The sequence below is a fragment of the Leiobunum rupestre genome, chromosome 2, assembly GCF_980474605.1.
Source record: "Leiobunum rupestre chromosome 2, qqLeiRupe1.1.hap1, whole genome shotgun sequence".
In the NCBI taxonomy this organism is placed as follows: Eukaryota; Metazoa; Arthropoda; class Arachnida; order Opiliones; family Sclerosomatidae; genus Leiobunum; species Leiobunum rupestre.
In genome coordinates, this window is record NC_143385.1 from 23,719,572 (window position 1) to 23,739,369 (window position 19,798).

The following is a 19,798-nucleotide window of genomic DNA, read 5'->3' on the forward strand; positions in this document are numbered from 1 at the left end:
TAAAACGGAGATGCCCCGAGTGAGGATTGAACTCACGCCCTTCAGATTATGAGACTGGCGCACTGCCATCTGCGGTATCGAGGTGGTTGACGGCACTTGAAACGAAAAACCAATCATATTGGGCGATAATTTCACCCAAATAAAACGGAGATGCCCCGAGTGAGGATTGAACTCACGACCTTCAGATTATGAGACTGACGCGCTGCCATCTGCGCTATCGAGGCAGTTGACGGCATTTGAAACGAAAAACCAAATATCTTGGGAAATAATGTCACCCAAATAAAACGTAGATGCCCCGAGTGAGGATTGAACTCACGACCTTCAGATTATGAGACTGACGCGCTGCCATCTGCGCTATCCAGGCTGTTGACCGCATATGAAACGAAAAACCAAATATTTTGGGAAATAATGTCACCCAAATAAAACAGAGATGCCCCGAGTAAGGATTGAACTCACGACCTTCAGATTATGAGACTGACGCGCTGCCATCTGCGCTATCAAGGCTGTTGACCGCATATGAAACGAAAAACCAAATATCTTGGGAAATAATGTCAACCAAATAAAACGGAGATGCCCCGAGTGAGGATTGAACTCACGCCCTTCAGATTATGAGACTGGCGCACTGCCATCTGCGGTATCGAGGTGGTTGACGGCACTTGAAACGAAAAACCAATCATATTGGGCGATAATTTCACCCAAATAAAACGGAGATGCCCCGAGTGAGGATTGAACTCACGACCTTCAGATTATGAGACTGACGCGCTGCCATCTGCGCTATCGAGGCAGTTGACGGCATTTGAAACGAAAAACCAAATATCTTGGGAAATAATGTCACCCAAATAAAACGGAGATGCCCCGAGTGAGGATTGAACTCACGACCTTCAGATTATGAGACTGACGCGCTGCCATCTGCGCTATCGAGGCAGTTGACGGCATTTGAAACGAAAAACCAAATATCTTGGGAAATAATGTCACCCAAATAAAACGGAGATGCCCCGAGTGAGGATTGAACTCACGACCTTCAGATTATGAGACTGACGCGCTGCCATCTGCGCTATCGAGGCAGTTGACGGCATTTGAAACGAAAAACCAAATATCTTGGGAAATAATGTCACCTAAATAAAACGGAGATGCCCCGAGTGAGGATTGAACTCACGACCTTCAGATTATGACACTGACGCGCTGCCATCTGCGCTATCGAGGCTGTTGACGGCATATGAAACGAAAAACCGAATATTTTGGGAAATAATGTCACCCAAATAAAACGGAGATGCCCCGAGTGAGGATTGAACTCACGACCTTCAGATTATGAGACTGACGCGCTGCCATCTGCGGTATCGAGGTGGTTGACGGCACTTGAAACGAAAAACCAATCATATTGGGCGATAATTTCACCCAAATAAAACGGAGATGCCCCGAGTGAGGATTGAACTCACGACCTTCAGATTATGAGACTGACGCGCTGCCATCTGCGGTATCGAGGTGGTTGACGGCACTTGAAACGAAAAACCAATCATATTGGGCGATAATTTCACCCAAATAAAACGGAGATGCCCCGAGTGAGGATTGAACTCACGACCTTCAGATTATGACACTGACGCGCTGCCATCTGCGCTATCAAGGCGGTTAATGGCAAAAAAAACGAAAAACCAAATATTTTGGGAAATAATGTCACCCAAATAAAACGGAGATGCCCCGAGTGAGGATTGAACTCACGACCTTCAGATTATGAGACTGACGCGCTGCCATCTGCGCTATCGAGGCAGTTGACGCCATTTGAAACGAAAAACCAAATATCTTGGGAAATAATGTCACCCAAATAAAACGGAGATGCCCCGAGTGAGGATTGAACTCACGCCCTTCAGATTATGAGACTGGCGCACTGCCATCTGCGGTATCGAGGTGGTTGACGGCACTTGAAACGAAAAACCAATCATATTGGGCGATAATTTCACCCAAATAAAACGGAGATGCCCCGAGTGAGGATTGAACTCACGACCTTCAGATTATGAGACTGACGCTATGCCATCTGCGCTATCGAGGCGGTTAACGGCAAATGAAACGAAAAACCAAATATCTTGGGAAATAATGTCACCTAAGTAAATCGGAGATGCCCCGAGTGAGGATTGAACTCACGACCTTCAGATTATGAGACTGACGCTCTGCCATCTGCGCTATCGAGGTGGCTGACGGCAAATGAAACGAAAAACCAAATATCTTGGGAAATAATGTCACCCAAATGAAGCGGAGGTGCCCCGACTGAGGATTGAACTCACGACCTTCAGATTATGAGACTGACGCGCTGCCATCTGCGCTATCGGGTCGGTTATTAACATATGAAACGACAACCAAATATCTTAGGAAATGATGTCACCCAAATAAAACGGAGATGCCCCGAGTGCGGATTGAACTCACGACCTTCAGATTATGAGACTGACGCGCTGCCATCTGCGCTATCCAGGCTGTTGACCGCATATGAAACGAAAAACCAAATATTTTGGGAAATAATGTCACCCAAATAAAACAGAGATGCCCCGAGTAAGGATTGAACGCACGACCTTCAGATTATGAGACTGACGCGCTGCCATCTGCGCTATCAAGGCTGTTGACCGCATATGAAACGAAAAACCAAATATTTTGGGAAATAATGTCACCCAAATAAAACAAAGATGCCCCGAGTAAGGATTGAACTCACGACCTTCAGATTATGAGACTGACGCGCTGCCATCTGCGCTATCAAGGCAGTTGACAGTATATGAAACGAAAAACCAAATATCTTGGGAAATAATGTCACCCAAATAAAACGGAGATGCCCCGAGTGAGGATTGAACTCACGCCCTTCAGATTATGAGACTGGCGCACTGCCATCTGCGGTATCGAGGTGGTTGACGGCACTTGAAACGAAAAACCAATCATATTGGGCGATAATTTCACCCAAATAAAACGGAGATGCCCCGAGTGAGGATTGAACTCACGACCTTCAGATTATGAGACTGACGCTATGCCATCTGCGCTATCGAGGCGGTTAACGGCAAATGAAACGAAAAACCAAATATCTTGGGAAATAATGTCACCTAAGTAAATCGGAGATGCCCCGAGTGAGGATTGAACTCACGACCTTCAGATTATGAGACTGACGCGCTGCCATCTGCGGTATCGAGGTGGTTGACGGCACTTGAAACGAAAAACCAATCATATTGGGCGATAATTTCACCCAAATAAAACGGAGATGCCCCGAGTGAGGATTGAACTCACGACCTTCAGATTATGAGACTGACGCGCTGCCATCTGCGGTATCGAGGTGGTTGACGGCACTTGAAACGAAAAACCAATCATATTGGGCGATAATTTCACCCAAATAAAGCGGAGATGCCCCGAGTGAGGATTGAACTCACGACCTTCAGATTATGACACTGACGCGCTGCCATCTGCGCTATCAAGGCAGTTGACAGTATATGAAACGAAAAACCAAATATCTTGGGAAATAATGTCACCCAAATAAAACGGAGATGCCCCGAGTGAGGATTGAACTCACGACCTTCAGATTATGACACTGACGCGCTGCCATCTGCGCTATCGAGGCTGTTGACGGCATATGAAACGAAAAACCGAATATGTTGGGAAATAATGTCACCCAAATAAAACGGAGATGCCCCGAGTGAGGATTGAACTCACGCCCTTCAGATTATGAGACTGGCGCACTGCCATCTGCGGTATCGAGGTGGTTGACGGCACTTGAAACGAAAAACCAATCATATTGGGCGATAATTTCACCCAAATAAAACGGAGATGCCCCGAGTGAGGATTGAACTCACGACCTTCAGATTATGAGACTGACGCGCTGCCATCTGCGCTATCGAGGCGGCTGACGGCAAATGAAACGAAAAACCAAATATCTTGGGAAATAATGTCACCCAAATGAAGCGGAGATGCCCCGAGTGAGGATTGAACTCACAACCTTCAGATTATGAGACTGACGCGCTGCCATCTGCGCTATCGGGGCGGTCATTATCATATGAAACGACAACCAAATATCTTAGGAAATAATGTCACCCAAATTAAACAGCGATACCCTGAGTGAGGATTGAACTCACGACCTTCAGATTATGAGACTGACGCGCTGCCATCTGCGCTATCGAGGCGGTTGACGGCAAATGAAACGAAAAACCAAATATCTTGGGAAATAATGTCACCTAAGTAAATCGGAGATGCCCGAGTGAGGATTGAACACACGACCTTGAGATTATAGGACTGACGTGCTGCCATCTACGCTATCGAGGCGTTTGACGGTACTCGAAACGTCAATTAAAATATCTTTGGGGATAATGACACCCAAGTAAAATGCTGATACTCCGAGTGAGGATCAAAGTTCGATTTCATGACATTTTGATGATGAGACTGACGTACTGCCATCTGCGCTATCAATTAGATCATCTACGTATAGAACTGCAACCAATATTTTGGGTCTATACTCCACAGGGTCTTTTTGATGTAATTATAGATAGTATTCAAGGGTGTGTTTTGGAGCTGCCGCTGGTTTTAATTATCCTCTTAATTATAAGTATTTTTCTTAAGCACAACAATTGCCAACTGTTTTTAACGACCATGATTATTTTTCAAATACACCTTCCTTAAAATGGAAATAATTGCAACATTGTCCACAAATCTTGCGGGCGTGCTGAAGATTTTATAGTATAGCCGAACTTTTGGATTTATTTATAAAATATGCGCCAATATGTCCTTGTGAATAGCATTTTCGTCACGCATGAGAACGAGGACTACTGCATTGTTTTATTTCCCCGTATATTCTTTCTAGTATTAAATTTCAATATAATAAATATCTTAATAATAGGTTTAGCGATTTCGTTCAAAACTGCCAATTAAAATTATCTTTTAAGATGCAATTTGAAATAAATCTTACTTATTTTGAACTTTGCAATCGCTGAATGATGTGGTTCGGAAGGAATTGGGTAGCAGCCACCTTCATTGAAATCGCGCTTTTTCTATTGGTTATTAAAATCGGTGATTGTGGTGACGCGCCTGGTAACGTAGTGAAAATCGAGACCGGTTTGGTTCAGGGTGTCGAGAAGGTGTCCACGCTGGGAAAGCAGTTGGTGGTGTTTTACGGGATTCCATTCGCCGAACCCCCCGTCGGGAAACTTCGCTTCAAGCCACCGGTTCCCGCCAAGAACTGGACCAATGTCTTCGACGCTACTTCGCTCAAGTCCGCCTGCATACAATCGACACTTCCAATTAGAATTCTGGATAAGTACATGAGCAGATTCGATGTGGATTCTGTTACGAATCCTTCGGAGGACTGTCTTCATGTGAACGTGTACAGGCCTCAAGTTATTCGTACGAGTAGCGTAAGTAACCGAATAAATATATGCACAGCAGTGAACGATTTTGGTTTGTGTTTGTTTGTGGTTGCGTAAAAGGAAAGCCTTTCAATTTTCAATAAGCATTTGCTAATTCTATAAATAAATTTACATCGGCAGTTAACTTCGTCAATTTTCTGGGTTGTTTTTGTCTTTATCCCCGTAATGATTTATATGGTCAATGACCAAACAGTTTATCATTTTGCATATGGAGAGTACTTACGAAGTGTCGTACTCCTAGCAATGGGGACGGCCATTGCAAATAGCAGTAAAATTTCCTTGGCTCAAATCAATGAAATTGTTGGCCATAGATTAGGTTTTCGTCTAATCTTATACACCCAATTCCAAAAATTTCAGTCATAACACATGTTTACATCAGACAATTGTATTTACATACCCCGTCCACCGCCTAAGCATTACAGGGGTTTTATCATCATTTGTCCCGGCCGAGCCGCTGACCTGTATACAAAGTTATGAATCACTTCCTAAGAGACGTACACAATAATTAAGTATACACTCGTATACATGTTTACAGTATACCTCTTACGAGTTAAGTATCCATGAAATGAAACATGTGTCTTCGTATGTTAGAAAATGTCAATCTTTCTCTAGAAAAAGTTATATAAACTTATCATATAAATTATTACAATAAATACAAAACCCGTTAAAAGTCACTATATGGTGCTTTAAGCTATTCAATAGGTTTTCGTCCAAAACGCATTTTCAAAAATAAGTTAATAATATTAGCAGAAAATCATATTTTTATTGGCACGCTCATACAACTAACATACACGATACAATTATTTCTTGACTAGAATAAGTAGTTAAAAGATAAAACAAATATAAGCTACTTTAACTTTTAAAGGATAATTGCTCATTTTAAATTTGCAAAATATTGTTGCTAAAGACACTCGTAAATTATAACTCCTTAGCAAAGACACTCGTAAATTATAACTCCTTAGCAAAGACACTCGTAAATTATAACTCCTTAGCAAAGACACTCGTTCATTTTTACTCTTTTTTAAAAGACACGCGCTAATTTCTACTCCTTTGCCAAGATACACGTCGATTTTTACTCCTTTGGAAAGACACTCGTTTATTTCTACTCCTTTGCAAAGACACTCGTTCATTTCTACTCCTTTGCAAAGACACTCGTTCATTTCTACTCCTTTGCAAAGACACTCGTTCATTTTTATTACTTTGCAAAAGACAGTTGTTAATTTCGACTCCTTTGCAAAAGACACTGGTTCATTTTTACTCCTTTCGAAAGACACCCGTTAATTTCAACTCCTTTGCAAAAGACATGGGTAATTTTTACTATTTTGCAAAAGACACTGGTACATTTTTACTATTTTGCAAAAGACACTGGTTAATTTTTACTCCTTTGTAAAAGACACTCATTTTTTACTAGTTCTGGCAAATGGAGCATTCACGTAACTTAAAGTTTGGCCAGTATAAATGTGACAGATAAAGAACGAAAATTGTTTAAAAATAAATATCAGAAAGCCTAAGCATACGTTTGCATATTGTACCCTGGGTTTTGAAAAAAGTGGGGCTGAATGTTCCCGATAAGGCTTTCTACATGTTAGACATACATTTTTTTAGCAAAAATACTTTATCCATCAAATAGTCGCCACACAAAACCATCAAGCGGAAGAAATACGCCTTATTCATGCTCACGCACAAACTCGTGAAAAATTCCGCTTATCGCACGTGGTGGCGTTGGAGTAGCGACTACTCGAGACTTACGAGACAATCTGTCTTTTAGATCGCGCATAAAAGTGGAATATTTTCAATCTTTCGAACTGTCTTTCATTTTTTCCGCTTTTCAAGAAATCACAGTATTTTATTTATTTTAAATACTTTATGCTGTGGGTATTTAGTACTATATTTTAAATCATTTAAAGTAGGAGTATTTAGTATTTTATTATTTAAAATACTTTATCGTTGGAGTATTCAGTTTTTTTAATACCGAAATTAAAGTATTTTACCCAAAACTGTGTAGCCAGAAATTCGACAAAGGGGGTCTAAGTATGTGAATGTTAAGAGAGGACATGTGTCAGATTTATAGCCCGGGCTACCCGGTAAGATTGAAACCACACCACCGGAGGTCTGTCATCATTATGCCCTACGCCAGCGTCCACAGACCCGGACAGGCGGCAAAACCAGCATGGGTAGCAGAACCCCACTACTGATGGTCGCGCCCTCGACGCAAGCCACTCAACCCAGCAGAAGGTGCAGCAATGGGTCAACCAGCCCCCACTTCGCACACAGCAGCGGGAATAAGAGCGGATGCTCTGGCAACACCAGCCGACACCCTACCTAGAAAGGTAGAGAGCCAAGCCCTTTGGAAGGAGCTCCTAAAGGGGAACGGCAGCCCCCATAACCCGGCACAGCTGGCACCGGATATCCCCACAGCAGGCTACTCAATCCGCCGAGACGGCCAGTTTGCCCAGCCCCTCTCCGTTAGCCTGGGCCGAAGCCCAGTATCCAGCCCACACCGGACCGAAGTCGGAAGTGGAGATAGGACCATTTGGACGGAGCTAACATCTCCCAGTGCGCCACCGCCCGTGCTGGGTTACAAGAGCCGGACCCCGACTCCCCGGTAAAGCCACCAGTTATTGCACACTCCGACCCCTCGTGGGCCAATGTTAGGAGGGGGTCGAGAAGGGGGTGAAAATGTAGTACAGTCAAAGCTAGGCCCAAGGACAGGGAATATTAATAATAATAATTAAAATAATATGATTTCGTCTTGTATAGATTAAGTAAACAGGATATAAATTATTATGTATATCAAATTAAAATCTGAAATATAAAAATATTTTTCCTCTTTTGGTGAGATTCGAACTCGTTAATCCCTCATCCGCATTTAGCGAAGATTCCTCACATTTAACCATTCGACCACGCTCGGATGACAATTAGGAATGTACAAAAATTTTAATAATCGAAGTCTAAGTGTAAGCCAAGGCATCCAAAGAGTATAAAAACTACGTAACCTAGAGATATAATGACGGTCGAAAGCAGTAAAGGAAGTTGTAGCAATCGGGGGGGAAGGCACTCAGTGAATTTGCACTTCAAATTTCGGTACCGCAGCGCCACTACGGCAGTTTTTAGTACAATAAATAATAATACCGGAGAAAAATGGCAGTTACGGTGTTGCGGAGGTGCTAAATTTGGCATTTTGGATATTTAATTGTCTAATATCTGTCAATTCAAAAAAGTGACAGTAATTGGTTACTGTTTCGTGATTTTTTAGTTAGAATTTGTGGATTCGTTGTTTCGGTGTTTATTTTCAAAAAGTGAAGAATAAGGCGTTTGTTCTCTAACGTTGCGAAGTCCTAAAGGTAGCCAAGTCCTTAAGGAATTTTCAAGAATGTTGAACTAAATCAAAATGATTGCCACTTAAAACTGCCGTAGTGGCGCTGCGGTACCGAAATTTAAAGTGCAAATTCACTGAGTGCCTTCCCCCCCGGTTGCTACAACTTCCTTTACTGCTTTCGACCGTCATTATATCTCTAGGTTACGTAGTTTTTATACTCTTTGGTGCATCGTGGCGATACGCGCGCCATTTTATTTTTTTATGATAGAGTAGAGACATAATCAACATCGACATCTGGTGGTATCAATTTTTACAAGAACGTTTGTAAATTAATTTTTAAAGACTTATTTGGTATTTAATTTAATAAAATCACACAACCTACTCCCAAACGAAGATTCCTTAAAAAAAATTAAAACAATCGGATAAACCATTCTTAAGTTAAAAATGCGCAAAAATTAGTGTAGGGCATATTGATTTTGCCATAGCGTGAAGCCCATTAGAAAGTCCCATAGCATTTGGTGGAAAAACGGGTTAATTTTTCCATAGCGTTACGGTGGGTGAAGGAAGAGGATTTAATGTTAAACTCGAGACTACCTATATATACACAGACGACTGTGTGTCCAATTTGTGTGCGGCTTTGTTAGAGACGTGTTAGTGAAAAAAATTGGACTTAAAATTCTCGTTATAGCCACTGTAAGTACTAAGTTATTTACAATAATTTAACTTGATTAAATAGTCTAATATTCAATTTTTTTATACAGCATTTGGATTAATTAATGATAGCTTTTGTTTGGAAGAAACCGGTGTTACGCATTGAAATGATTAATTCTTCTTTTGTGCCTCTGAAGTTTTGCATGCCTATATCCGCGACATCGTTGGATGATTGATTGGGTTTATAACCCTAATTCAAGTTTCGTACCCAATCTGGATGGGTTTTATCATATAGCTATGAGGGTTTACCTACAATATATATATATATATATATATATATATATATATATATATATGTGTGTATTTCTCGGATCAAAAATTATAATTTTTGAAGAACATAGTTAATATACGGTACATACCTGAGTAAAAATGTCTTGAACATTTTTAACTTGGTTCAAATCTTTAAAAGAGTTAAGCCTTAGCTTTCTCAACCACACGCTTTGTCTTTTAGCAGACAATTCTTCCTGTTGTACACCCTGGTTTTTTATAACGGCTGGTATTTTAAAAAACCCTACAAATTCTTCTTTTCCTGATACTGTTTCCCCCCTTGACAATTAGCCACATAACAACGATGATGAGTTTTACCCATATCCTATGATCTAACATACCAAAATCCCTCACAAGATGGCGAACTACCAACTGAGAAAAATAAACCGGAATTCGAAGATGGCAGTAGCATACATTTTTGCCCCCCCCCCCCCAAGTGTGACGTTTCATAATTTCGCATTGTGTAACCTCAATAAAATCAGACACCGTGTAGATATTTCTGGCAGGTAGGGTGTCGGCTGGAGTTGCTATAGCATCCACTCTTACTCCCACTGCCGTGCAGGGCCGGCGTTAGGGGGGGTAAGCGGGGCAAAAGTACCCCGGGCCCGGACCTCCAAAAGGGGCCCGCCGGAAAGGGTGCTTAACTAAAATTATCTGACAATTTCCAAAAAACCTAATTTTTGAGTAAAAATTACCTAGGGCCCGATCATCCTAGCGCCAGCCCTGTTGCTGTGTGCGAAGTGGGGATTGGTCCATCTATTGCTGCACCTTCTGCTGGGTTGAGTGGCTTGCGTCTAAGGTGCGACCATCAGTAGTAGGGTACTACTACCCATGCTGGATTTGTCACATGTCCGTTCTTGGGGACGCTGGCGTCTGGCACTATGATGATCGGCCTCCGGTGGTTTGGCCCCTGTTGCTAGGTACACTGGGCTATAAATTCTGACACACTGGGGCCCGGTTAGAAGACTTGACCTAAGGTCTGGAAAAGTGCTAAGGTGGCCCTGACTTTCACATTCACCACCTTCAATTTCACTACCTTCACCTTCACCACTTTTTCCTTCAACACCTTCTCTTGCACGACCTTCTCCTTCTACACCTTCACCACCTTTACCTTCATCGCCATAAGTTTCACCACCTTCAACCTCACCACGTTTTCCTTCACCAACTTCACCACCTTTACCTTCATCGCCTTCAGTTTCACCACCTTCACCTTCACCAACTTCACCACCTTTATCTTCATCGCCTTCAGTTTCACCACCTTCAACTTCATCACTTTTACCATCATCGCCTTCAGTTTCACCACCTTTACCTTCATCGCCTTCAGTTTCACCACCTTTACCTTCACCAACTTCACCACCTTTACTTTCACCACCTTTACCTTCATCGCCTTCAGTTTCACCACCTTTTCCTTCACCAACTTCACCATCTTTACCTTCATCGCCTTCAGTTTCAACACCTTCAGTTTCACCACCTTCAATTTCACCACCTTTACCATCATCGCCTTCAGTTTCACCACCTTTACCTTCATCGCCTTCAGTTTCACCACCTTCAACGTCACCACTTTTTCCCACACCAACTTCACCATCTTTACCTTCATCGCCTTCAGTTTCAACACCTTCAACTTCACCAACTTCAACCTCACCACCTTCACCTTCACCAACTTTACCACCTTTACCTTCATCGCCTTCAGTTTCACCACCTTCAACCTGTATCTCATTCTGACTAGATTTTGCATTTTCGATCTTCTCCCAAGAACCAGTAGTTTTACCCTAAAACAGCTTTCGATCAGATTTCGTTCGATCAAAATTAGGTACAATCGGTCAAATGCAAATTCGATCGAATGGGACCGCTCGATCTTTTGGGAATCGATCAAATCCACCATTTAATATGCAAAAAATAAGTTTTTATTCGAATAGTTTTCGGTTATGGATATAAAACAAAAAAACTTGCAGGGCATGACTTAAGTGAAGATACAAATCAAAGAAACTCAAACAAGGTGCTAACAATCTGTACACAGCACTGACAGTCATATGTATAAAAGAGTAATCATAACTTTGTAATCAGTTACGTAATCACGTAAGTAGAGTTAAACCTCATTTGTAGGTTTATATTTTTATGCGTATTACATCATTGTTAATGTTTATAAATTTGGATCTTCATTTCTAAATGTCATAACAGGTAGCTAATACTTAATTTTCTGATACCCAATCTCAACCTGCAGTTTAATGACACCTAGCTTAGGTATCCTGAGACAAAGCCGATATGTATAAAATAAAATGAAAAATAATGGCTAAAATTATTTGCAGTTAAAGAACCTAAGAGCAAACGAGTATTTACGCGCTAGAAGAGTCGAAAATAAGCACCATAGCACCGCAAAATGTTTGGTTTCAAAATTCTGGTTTTAACTATAAAAATAGATTCCGTGTTTCTTTAAATACAAAAACGTATTTCGGCCCACCAATGATTTCAGTTCATAATTAATACACTTTACGTTGTTGGCCTGATGTACGCTGTATATTTTGATTACAGATTTTACCAGAGAAATCAACGGTTATCGTTTCGATCAACGGGGGTGGTTTTTCTGCTGGAGCTGCAGAAATGACTTGGTACGATGCCTCAACATTGTCCACTGAGGGGAATGTTATCGTGGTGACGTTCAACTACAGAGTGGCGTCGTTCGGGTTCCTGTTCATGGACCACCCCGACGCGCCCGGAAATGTCGGTCTGATGGACCAATTGTTGGCTTTGGAATGGGTTCAACGAAACATTGGCTTCTTCGGTGGAGATCCCGGTTCGGTGACCTTGACTGGTCAAAGTGCGGGCTCTTCCAGCGTCGGTTACCATCTTCTGCTTCCTCAGAGCCGCCACTTGTTCCACAGAGCCATCATGCAAAGCGGAGCACCACACGCCAGTTTCGCCTTCGAGACAAAGTCCGTTTTACTTAGACGAGCTTTTCAATTAGCCTCCAACGTCGGTTGCCCTTCAAATGTCGCCAACGTGGAAAAGGTACTCGAGTGTCTGCGAGGAAAGGACCCTTACGACTTGTTAGACAATGAACCTAATGTGCGCTACGGTAACTTCTACGTGTTCAAACCGGTGGCTGATGGAAACTTTATTTACGACCATCCGCTGAATATACTAAATAACGCTACGGCCATCAACAAAGTGGACATACTGATCGGGTCTGTGATAGATGAGGCGTCCGTTTTTTTGTCATCTTTTTATCCGTTCATTTTCCAGGTACGCGATCAGTTTCAAATATCGGTGAACGACATGAACAATGTCTTCAGTGACGTATTTGATCTCAGAGGCGTCACTGCCGACATCGTGAGAGCGATTTACGACAACCCTTCTAAGAAAGACGATCCCAATGTCTTCAGGGACATGACAGTTAAGGTCTGTAGCGACGTCGGCTTCCATTGTCCTCTGGCGGATGTCGAAGAGGTCTACGCCGCCAACGGCCGCAATGTCTTCAAGTATTACTTCACTTATCGGCCGGAAAACGTACCCTTCCCAGAGTGGTTTGGCGTGGCTCACGGGTCAGATCTGCAGTACAGCTTCGGACACGCTTTGGATCCCGCTGACCACCGACCAAATTTCGAAAAACAATTCACCCGGCGATTTATGCGATACTTGACAAATTTCGCCAAAACTGGGTAAGACTTTTAAACTACGCAATAACACCCGTAAAGAAAGGGTAGCAGTTGGAAACACCGCCACTTCCTAAATTACGTCTTAGCTAAGCTCATTTATTTTTTGTTTTATTTGTAGAAACTAAATGAGAAAATCAAGTTTTAAATTGAGATTGTTAGTTGTAAATTTCATTGACAATTTAGAGTCAAATACAGTATTATGATAATTGCCGTAACATATTTCAGCATCTTTAAATTCCTTTAGCTGTTTGGCTCACTTATATGATGGGATTTTCCGTGGATCGTAAAAACATACGAAATAGTTAAAGACTGTTAAACTGTCGTATAACATCATAATAATAATAATAATAATCATCATCATCTAGGCTAATACCTGAGGCACCACCTTAGGCTTAAGTCATCAAGCCACTTTTAAAGCCATAAATTCAGGTGGCCGGGTTACAATGCGTAGGAGCGTGGTGGCAAGCCCTGCATGCCACGCGAGCCAACAGCTCCCTACACTAACTATTCCCTATAATCTCTACAAGTTTTTATAGTTTAACAGTCGCTTAAATCTATTCTGTGTAAAAAAAGTGGGCAGTTCTGCCGTTTTTGGTTAGTTCAAAAATTGATAACTACCTCAAAACGTACAATCTGTAGATAAATTTGGGTAGTGGGAAAATTGGCTAGGACAGCTAGTCTGTGCAAACGTAATATAATTAAAAATTATTATCCTAATTTGGGATATTTTGGGTTGTGGTAAAAAACCCTAAAAATAGGCGCTGAAGATCTTTGTAATTATCGAATTCATTAATATTGTTGGCAAATTCTTCTTGCAGGAACCCAAACGGCGAGGACACGAATATAGTTTGGCCTCGATACACGGCGGAGAACGAAGAGTACTTGGTGTTGCATCCCAATTCGAGCGCAGTCGGTCGTTATTTCAGGAAGAAAATTTGCACTTTTTGGAGGAAAATTATTCCTCAGTTACTTCAAATCCAAAAACCGATTGAAGGAAAAACGCCAATTGGAGATATCTCCAGGAGTCACACTTGACACTCTATCATTTAAAAATAAGCTAAAATAAATGTAAGAATACGTGTAACATAATAACAAGTAATTGTACCGTAAAGGAACACGGAACGTTGTTCGCGTCATCATAGTTATTTTTTAACTTCTCCTGTGACTTATTGGCACTAACGTATTACTTAAGAAATTTCTAAAAAACATGCTTATTTGCAAATCCGTTTGAAGGACAGCATCAAGAGGTATTGAAAAATGTGTTGGTCAAAAAATAATTATGGAATTATTAAATGCATAGAAAATAATATTAATTATATAAATATTAATACCTTTATGGAATTCATTCAGCAACATCTTTGAAGATACAACGAAATTTTATGCAATTAATTCTGTTTAATAAAAAAAAACTTTCAAATTATTACATTTTTATACATTCTACATAATATGTAGAATGTTTTATTTTATTTCTACAACGAACAAGGCCGTATTAAGGCATGTGCCAAATGCTCGGCCAAGTGTTCCATAAAATTATAATTTCAATATTTTTTCGTCAAATTGTTCTCAGACTAAAACAGCTTACGCCATACAGCACCAAAGAGCAACTGGCGATTCGTAGAAATTGAAATACGGGTTTATTATTTCTCAAAATCGTTTTGCGCCCTCTCTGGCAAAGAAAGTCTAAAAGGCGGGCGTAATTTATATCTAATGAATGACCTCTGATATTATCTCCGTCTTTCCGGTGCCGTATTTCCGCCTAGGCCAACCTAGGCCGTGGCCTAGGGGCCCATCCTAGCAAGGGGCCCTCCATTGACCGAAATTACTGTATTCGAAGGCATAAATCTATAATATCAATCGTAATTTATATTGAAGAAATTCATAGGTAGAAGATTTTGTTTTAAAATTACAAATTTTTCTGCCTGGCAGTTTACGGACGCAGCCTTAAATCTCAATGTTGCATAATTATCGCATATTTAGTCGACGATTGTTAAGAGCTTTTATTTAGTATAACCGTAGAGCTCAGACTTCTACGCTGAATCAGGGAAATTCAGGCACAGCCTAGTTCCAGGGATAAGAGTAAATGCAGCGTCTTTCGGTTTGTCAACGTCCAAGCTTTCACAAACTTCCCCCTAATTCTAAAATAAGCCCCAGTTCAGCAGTTCTTCAAAATCCTCTCAAGCCGCCTCCAAAATACAGTTCAGGCGGAGAATAGTTTTCGACGATTAACAAAACATTTGCTCCTTATATTGAACAAGTTTGCTAAGGCGATAATATAATTCCGTTTACCTCTTGGTCTATTTTTAATAACTGGCACCATAAATCCATTGCTTAAACTAAATTTAGGATCACTCTGTTCAATAGGAACCATTTCCTTTATATACTTTGCTGTTATGGGGGATATCATTAACCAGCCCCAAGTCAGCAAGCGACTTTTTATTGCGTTTTATAGACGAAATGCTTCCAGGAAATGAGCACCAACCAATACACTCTTTTTCGCGGTCTTTTCGACCCCTCTTTTTGGCCGCGCGCTAGTCGGCCATTACCTGGAACCACCGGTGGGTGGTCTAGGCTCGGGTCTTTGGTCCCAGGATATGGAGAATGGGGGTTAAGGTGGGTAAACTCAACATAAACGCGCCCAGCAAAATTCCCAAAAAAAGAGTGTATACCATCTCTCCTACAAGCTCACAAATCTGTAGGCATACCAGGCCACTTATTCAAAAATTTTGAAGTAATAGGTTAGTGTCAAAAGTGACTTAACGTAAGAACAGGGGCGAATTAACCCTTTCGGCGCATCTAGGCACAAACAAAATTGCCGCTTCTTGGCATTGTCAGCTAAGTAGGGCCAGTAAGTACTTCGACCGTGGGGGTTTATCAGAGACTCAGAATTTTGGCTCCCCTAGAAATATGTCGCCCTAGGCACGTGCTTACTCTGCCTAATGGTTAATACGCCCCTGCGTAAGAATCATAAGTTAAATAATTAATAGATGGTTACGCTAAGCCAACCGTTGCCTAAGGTTTTCACGTTCGCGGAATGCGGGATCTCGTTTTTTGGTGGCATACCTTTCTCTAGCTTTAATTTTTTTTTATTTCCTTACTGTCCATGTAACCTGAATGCATATCTCGCAATAAAATAAACAAAAGAAAACAAAACAAAAGAATAAGCAACGGAATAGAATATTAGCAGCTAACGAATAGTGACAAACCGAAAATGTACACAAACCGTGAAATGTAATGATATACCGAGACATGAAAATGAAATAAACAATGTAATCAAATATAAAATTAATAAACAATATAATCAAATGTGAAATTAGTAAACAATGTAATCAAATATGAAATTAATAAACAATGTAATCAAATATGAAATTAATAAACAATGTATTCAAATATGAAATTAATAAACAATGTAATCAAATATGAAATTAATAAACAATGTAATCAAATGTGAAATTAGTAAACAATGTAATCAAATATGAAATTAATAAACAATGTAATCAAATATGAAATTAATAAACAATGTAATCAAATATGAAATTAATAAACAAACCGAAAATGAAATAAGCAATGTAATCAAATATGTAATTATATTACGTGGTAAATTAGTATAACATAGTTAAACAGTCAGATATATTGTAAATCTATTGTTTTAAAGCAAGTTTTTCCATTACTAATTTTTTTAATTTCAGAATATCTTCTTAAATATGTAAACTATTTTAGATATTTACGCCTTGTATAACGACGTCTACACTTTCGTGGCTGAAAGGGGTACAATTTAGTGACGGGGACTTCCAAAACTAAAAGATAAAAGGTTCCCGCGCGAATAAATGAAAATAGAGCGGTTGTTTTCCTTTGCGCCGTGTTGATCACATTTTGATTAGTTTGGAGTACCCAAGATGTCTTTAGTTTATATTACCCCTTCGCTCCGCGCGTATCGTTTAATTATGACGTAGCAGTGCGTTGATGATAATAAGTAAAAGAAAGATTATAATATCGGACAGTTATTAGGATACTCAATGAAATTCTCGATTGAAATGCTTTTATTGATAGATAAAAATAATAAAACAGAAAAAATACAAAATAACAGGTAAATCAAAAATGGGATTTCTTACGTAAATCTGGCGTATCCTCGGGATACCTGGCAGCCATGGTGGGGGTTATACACTTACAAATGGGGGCGGTAAAGAAAAATAATAAGGAAAAATAGAAAAAACTTGCGTTAAGCGCTTAAATTTACTTAGTTTTAATATTATTTATCGGGGTGGCTCAAGATACCTTTAAGGGTTGGGGGCTCGGTTTTTATACTAGTCGGGATAAAGGGGTATTGTTTGGGGCTCTCGACACGGGGCTTTTCTCGCTCTCGGGACAGGAAATTGACAAAACACTTCAACTTGGTATTAGAGGAATTATTGTTGAGTATCGATTTAACATGGATTTAGGGACTCTAGACTCAATCTTTTAACCTGTCGGGGATTAGCGTATATTCTTAAACGTAGTTTTTTCCTTTCAGGGAATAGTAAGGGGGGTTTTCAAGGAAATTTTCAAAGTTACGGTTTCGCTGTCAGGGGATGTTGTCTTCTTTTCGCTGGCTCTGTTTCTTGGTGTCTCGAATATCTGGATACTGCATAAGCGACTTGGACGACTTATTTCTCGATAAGAAGGGGACGGAACCCAGGAATGTCCTTTGCCAGTGGGATGATATTTCAACGACCGGTGGATTTGGAGGGGTGCCTTTAGTTGACTCGATCTGCTGATAGTTTTTCCATCACGGAAAAAAGTTCTTGGATTTAGGGATTCATTCGAAATTAAACGCGATGGGCATTTCGCCTCTTTTGGTTTGACCGTTAAATTTGTGCATTATGCATCTTTTATTGGGACATCGGGGACTAGGTTCTGGGGATATCGCGGCCTAAGCCCGGACTGGGTTGGGGATCTCTCCTAGTTCCGATTCTGGTCGAACTGTTCCTGTCAATGTCTCTCCTGTTTCCTTGCGTTCTCTGGTTTTGTTGTTCTTCCGTCTAGGGGGGGGGGTGGGAAAATCGGGGGTCGGAAGTGTAGGCTTGGTAGTGGTTTTTACTTGCGGTTATACTTTCTCGGGGTTTGGAAGGCGGTGCTATTTTCTATTGGAGGGGTCTCTGTTTCTACCCCTTTGGATGACTTTCTATTTTTCGTCCTTGGCAACTAAGTTTGAGGGATTTTTCCAGAGCTAAATATGACCTTTCATACTGTAAGGCAGGGGTAAGGTCGGCCGCTATACAGTTTGCATGGGAAAGGGGGGGGAATTCGGACGTTCTTTCATGTTGGAACTGTCGACTCATGGTGCAATTTGACCTTCTGGGTGGATTTTCTATTTTTTCCTGGCGCCGGATTGTCTATCTGGGGGTAAGTAACACTAAGGTGGGACAATGAATAGAATAGATTCGCTAAATTATGGTTTTTAAATAAACTTTTCAGTTTTATGGGTTTTTTAATTTAATTTTAATATTTAGAAGTTTAAAATTATATCCATCTTCTGGGATTTTTCTGGGGCTTTCTAACCATACCACGCATGACATACCAAGTATCGTAGGGGTTAATTAAGTTTATTAAAGGATTTTTAATCATTTGGGGATTTGTTATTATATTTGATGTATGTTATGGAAATTGATCAAATATAGGAGTTTGGGATACACAAATGAGAAACAATCTTAATTCTATTAACATTCATTAATGGGACACACAACGAAAAACACAGACTTAATACTTAACAAACGAAACAAACAATATTTATGACAATGATTTAATTTATTATGGGTTTTAAATTGTTTATTTTATTTATTAGATTTACTAGTACAATAAACGCAAAACAAATTTTCTTCCTCGATTGAGGGCATTTAAACCAAGAAAAAATTAAAAGATAAAAAAAAACTTATCGCCACATGGCGCCACAGAGGTAACATTTACTAACAAGTAGACTACCCGAGGTGTTACACACCGATTTCTTTAATTAAATATTTATAAATTATATTAATCTCATATTTAATTTATTTGATCGTGTTCAGGAATTGAACTAGGGTCGCATCGTTACAATGCAGATAGTTTACCGCCGAGCCATTGACTTCCTTTAGGAAAATAGAAAGTAAAGAAACCATTATGGTAAGGCGGGTTTTTTACCTTTTATAATAACGCTTAGAAAAAGGATAATTATTCAAAACTCCCGCGGAAACTATATCAAAGTAATAATATAGCGCCACCGTGTGGATAACAATCAATCAAACCGGATAAAAAATATAATCTTTTCAATTTTTTGAACTTTAGTCAAATCTTGACAGGTCTAAAAAACACCAAATAGAAGTATATAAAGCCGTTGCCGTCAATTTAGAAGATTTAGTCTTTCTTAGTTCTTGGCTGTCAGACGAACTACTACAGGACGGGGTCCTGGTGTCGGTCAAAAGTTATGAGGTAACTTTGCGGTTTTAATTAGTATGTTCGGT

The 19,798-nt window shown here is 40.3% G+C and overlaps 1 protein-coding gene and 14 non-coding genes across 15 annotated transcripts; 1 reads left to right on the top strand and 14 right to left on the bottom strand.

Moving 5' to 3' along the window:
* Positions 1-151: 151 nt before the first annotated feature.
* TRNAM-CAU (transfer RNA methionine (anticodon CAU)) lies at positions 152-224 on the bottom strand. Its single transcript has one exon. It is a non-coding gene; the product is annotated as a tRNA-Met (tRNA).
* A 67-nt stretch (positions 225-291) lies between these two features.
* Positions 292-364, bottom strand: TRNAM-CAU (transfer RNA methionine (anticodon CAU)). Its single transcript has one exon. It is a non-coding gene; the product is annotated as a tRNA-Met (tRNA).
* A 67-nt stretch (positions 365-431) lies between these two features.
* On the bottom strand, positions 432-504 carry TRNAM-CAU (transfer RNA methionine (anticodon CAU)). The gene has a single exon. It is a non-coding gene; the product is annotated as a tRNA-Met (tRNA).
* Positions 505-711: 207 nt separating this feature from the next.
* TRNAM-CAU (transfer RNA methionine (anticodon CAU)) lies at positions 712-784 on the bottom strand. The gene has a single exon. It is a non-coding gene; the product is annotated as a tRNA-Met (tRNA).
* Positions 785-851: 67 nt separating this feature from the next.
* On the bottom strand, positions 852-924 carry TRNAM-CAU (transfer RNA methionine (anticodon CAU)). The gene has a single exon. It is a non-coding gene; the product is annotated as a tRNA-Met (tRNA).
* A 67-nt stretch (positions 925-991) lies between these two features.
* TRNAM-CAU (transfer RNA methionine (anticodon CAU)) lies at positions 992-1,064 on the bottom strand. Its single transcript has one exon. It is a non-coding gene; the product is annotated as a tRNA-Met (tRNA).
* A 67-nt stretch (positions 1,065-1,131) lies between these two features.
* On the bottom strand, positions 1,132-1,204 carry TRNAM-CAU (transfer RNA methionine (anticodon CAU)). Its single transcript has one exon. It is a non-coding gene; the product is annotated as a tRNA-Met (tRNA).
* Positions 1,205-1,551: 347 nt separating this feature from the next.
* Positions 1,552-1,624, bottom strand: TRNAM-CAU (transfer RNA methionine (anticodon CAU)). The gene has a single exon. It is a non-coding gene; the product is annotated as a tRNA-Met (tRNA).
* Positions 1,625-1,691: 67 nt separating this feature from the next.
* On the bottom strand, positions 1,692-1,764 carry TRNAM-CAU (transfer RNA methionine (anticodon CAU)). The gene has a single exon. It is a non-coding gene; the product is annotated as a tRNA-Met (tRNA).
* Positions 1,765-2,670: 906 nt separating this feature from the next.
* TRNAM-CAU (transfer RNA methionine (anticodon CAU)) lies at positions 2,671-2,743 on the bottom strand. Its single transcript has one exon. It is a non-coding gene; the product is annotated as a tRNA-Met (tRNA).
* Positions 2,744-3,370: 627 nt separating this feature from the next.
* TRNAM-CAU (transfer RNA methionine (anticodon CAU)) lies at positions 3,371-3,443 on the bottom strand. The gene has a single exon. It is a non-coding gene; the product is annotated as a tRNA-Met (tRNA).
* Positions 3,444-3,510: 67 nt separating this feature from the next.
* On the bottom strand, positions 3,511-3,583 carry TRNAM-CAU (transfer RNA methionine (anticodon CAU)). The gene has a single exon. It is a non-coding gene; the product is annotated as a tRNA-Met (tRNA).
* Positions 3,584-3,790: 207 nt separating this feature from the next.
* TRNAM-CAU (transfer RNA methionine (anticodon CAU)) lies at positions 3,791-3,863 on the bottom strand. The gene has a single exon. It is a non-coding gene; the product is annotated as a tRNA-Met (tRNA).
* Positions 3,864-3,930: 67 nt separating this feature from the next.
* Positions 3,931-4,003, bottom strand: TRNAM-CAU (transfer RNA methionine (anticodon CAU)). Its single transcript has one exon. It is a non-coding gene; the product is annotated as a tRNA-Met (tRNA).
* Positions 4,004-4,949: 946 nt separating this feature from the next.
* On the top strand, positions 4,950-14,363 carry LOC149956602 (acetylcholinesterase-like). Its single transcript, XM_090166882.1, has 5 exons — positions 4,950-5,355; positions 11,069-11,383; positions 11,628-11,671; positions 12,205-13,331; positions 14,147-14,363. The coding sequence occupies exons 1-5, from the start codon at positions 4,950-4,952 to the stop codon at positions 14,361-14,363; spliced, it is 2,109 nt and encodes a 702-aa protein (XP_090023008.1).
* The last annotated feature ends 5,435 nt before the right edge of the window (positions 14,364-19,798 follow it).

Coding starts and splice junctions, on each gene's coding strand:
- LOC149956602 (XM_090166882.1), top strand. CDS start 4,950: ATGTGGTTCGGAAGGAATTGGGTAGCAGCCACCTTCATTGAAATCGCG. Junction 11,384..11,627: donor AGTTTCACCACCTTCAACCT/GTATCTCATTCT, acceptor AAAAACTTGCAG/GGCATGACTTAAGTGAAGAT. Junction 13,332..14,146: donor ACAAATTTCGCCAAAACTGG/GTAAGACTTTTA, acceptor TTCTTCTTGCAG/GAACCCAAACGGCGAGGACA.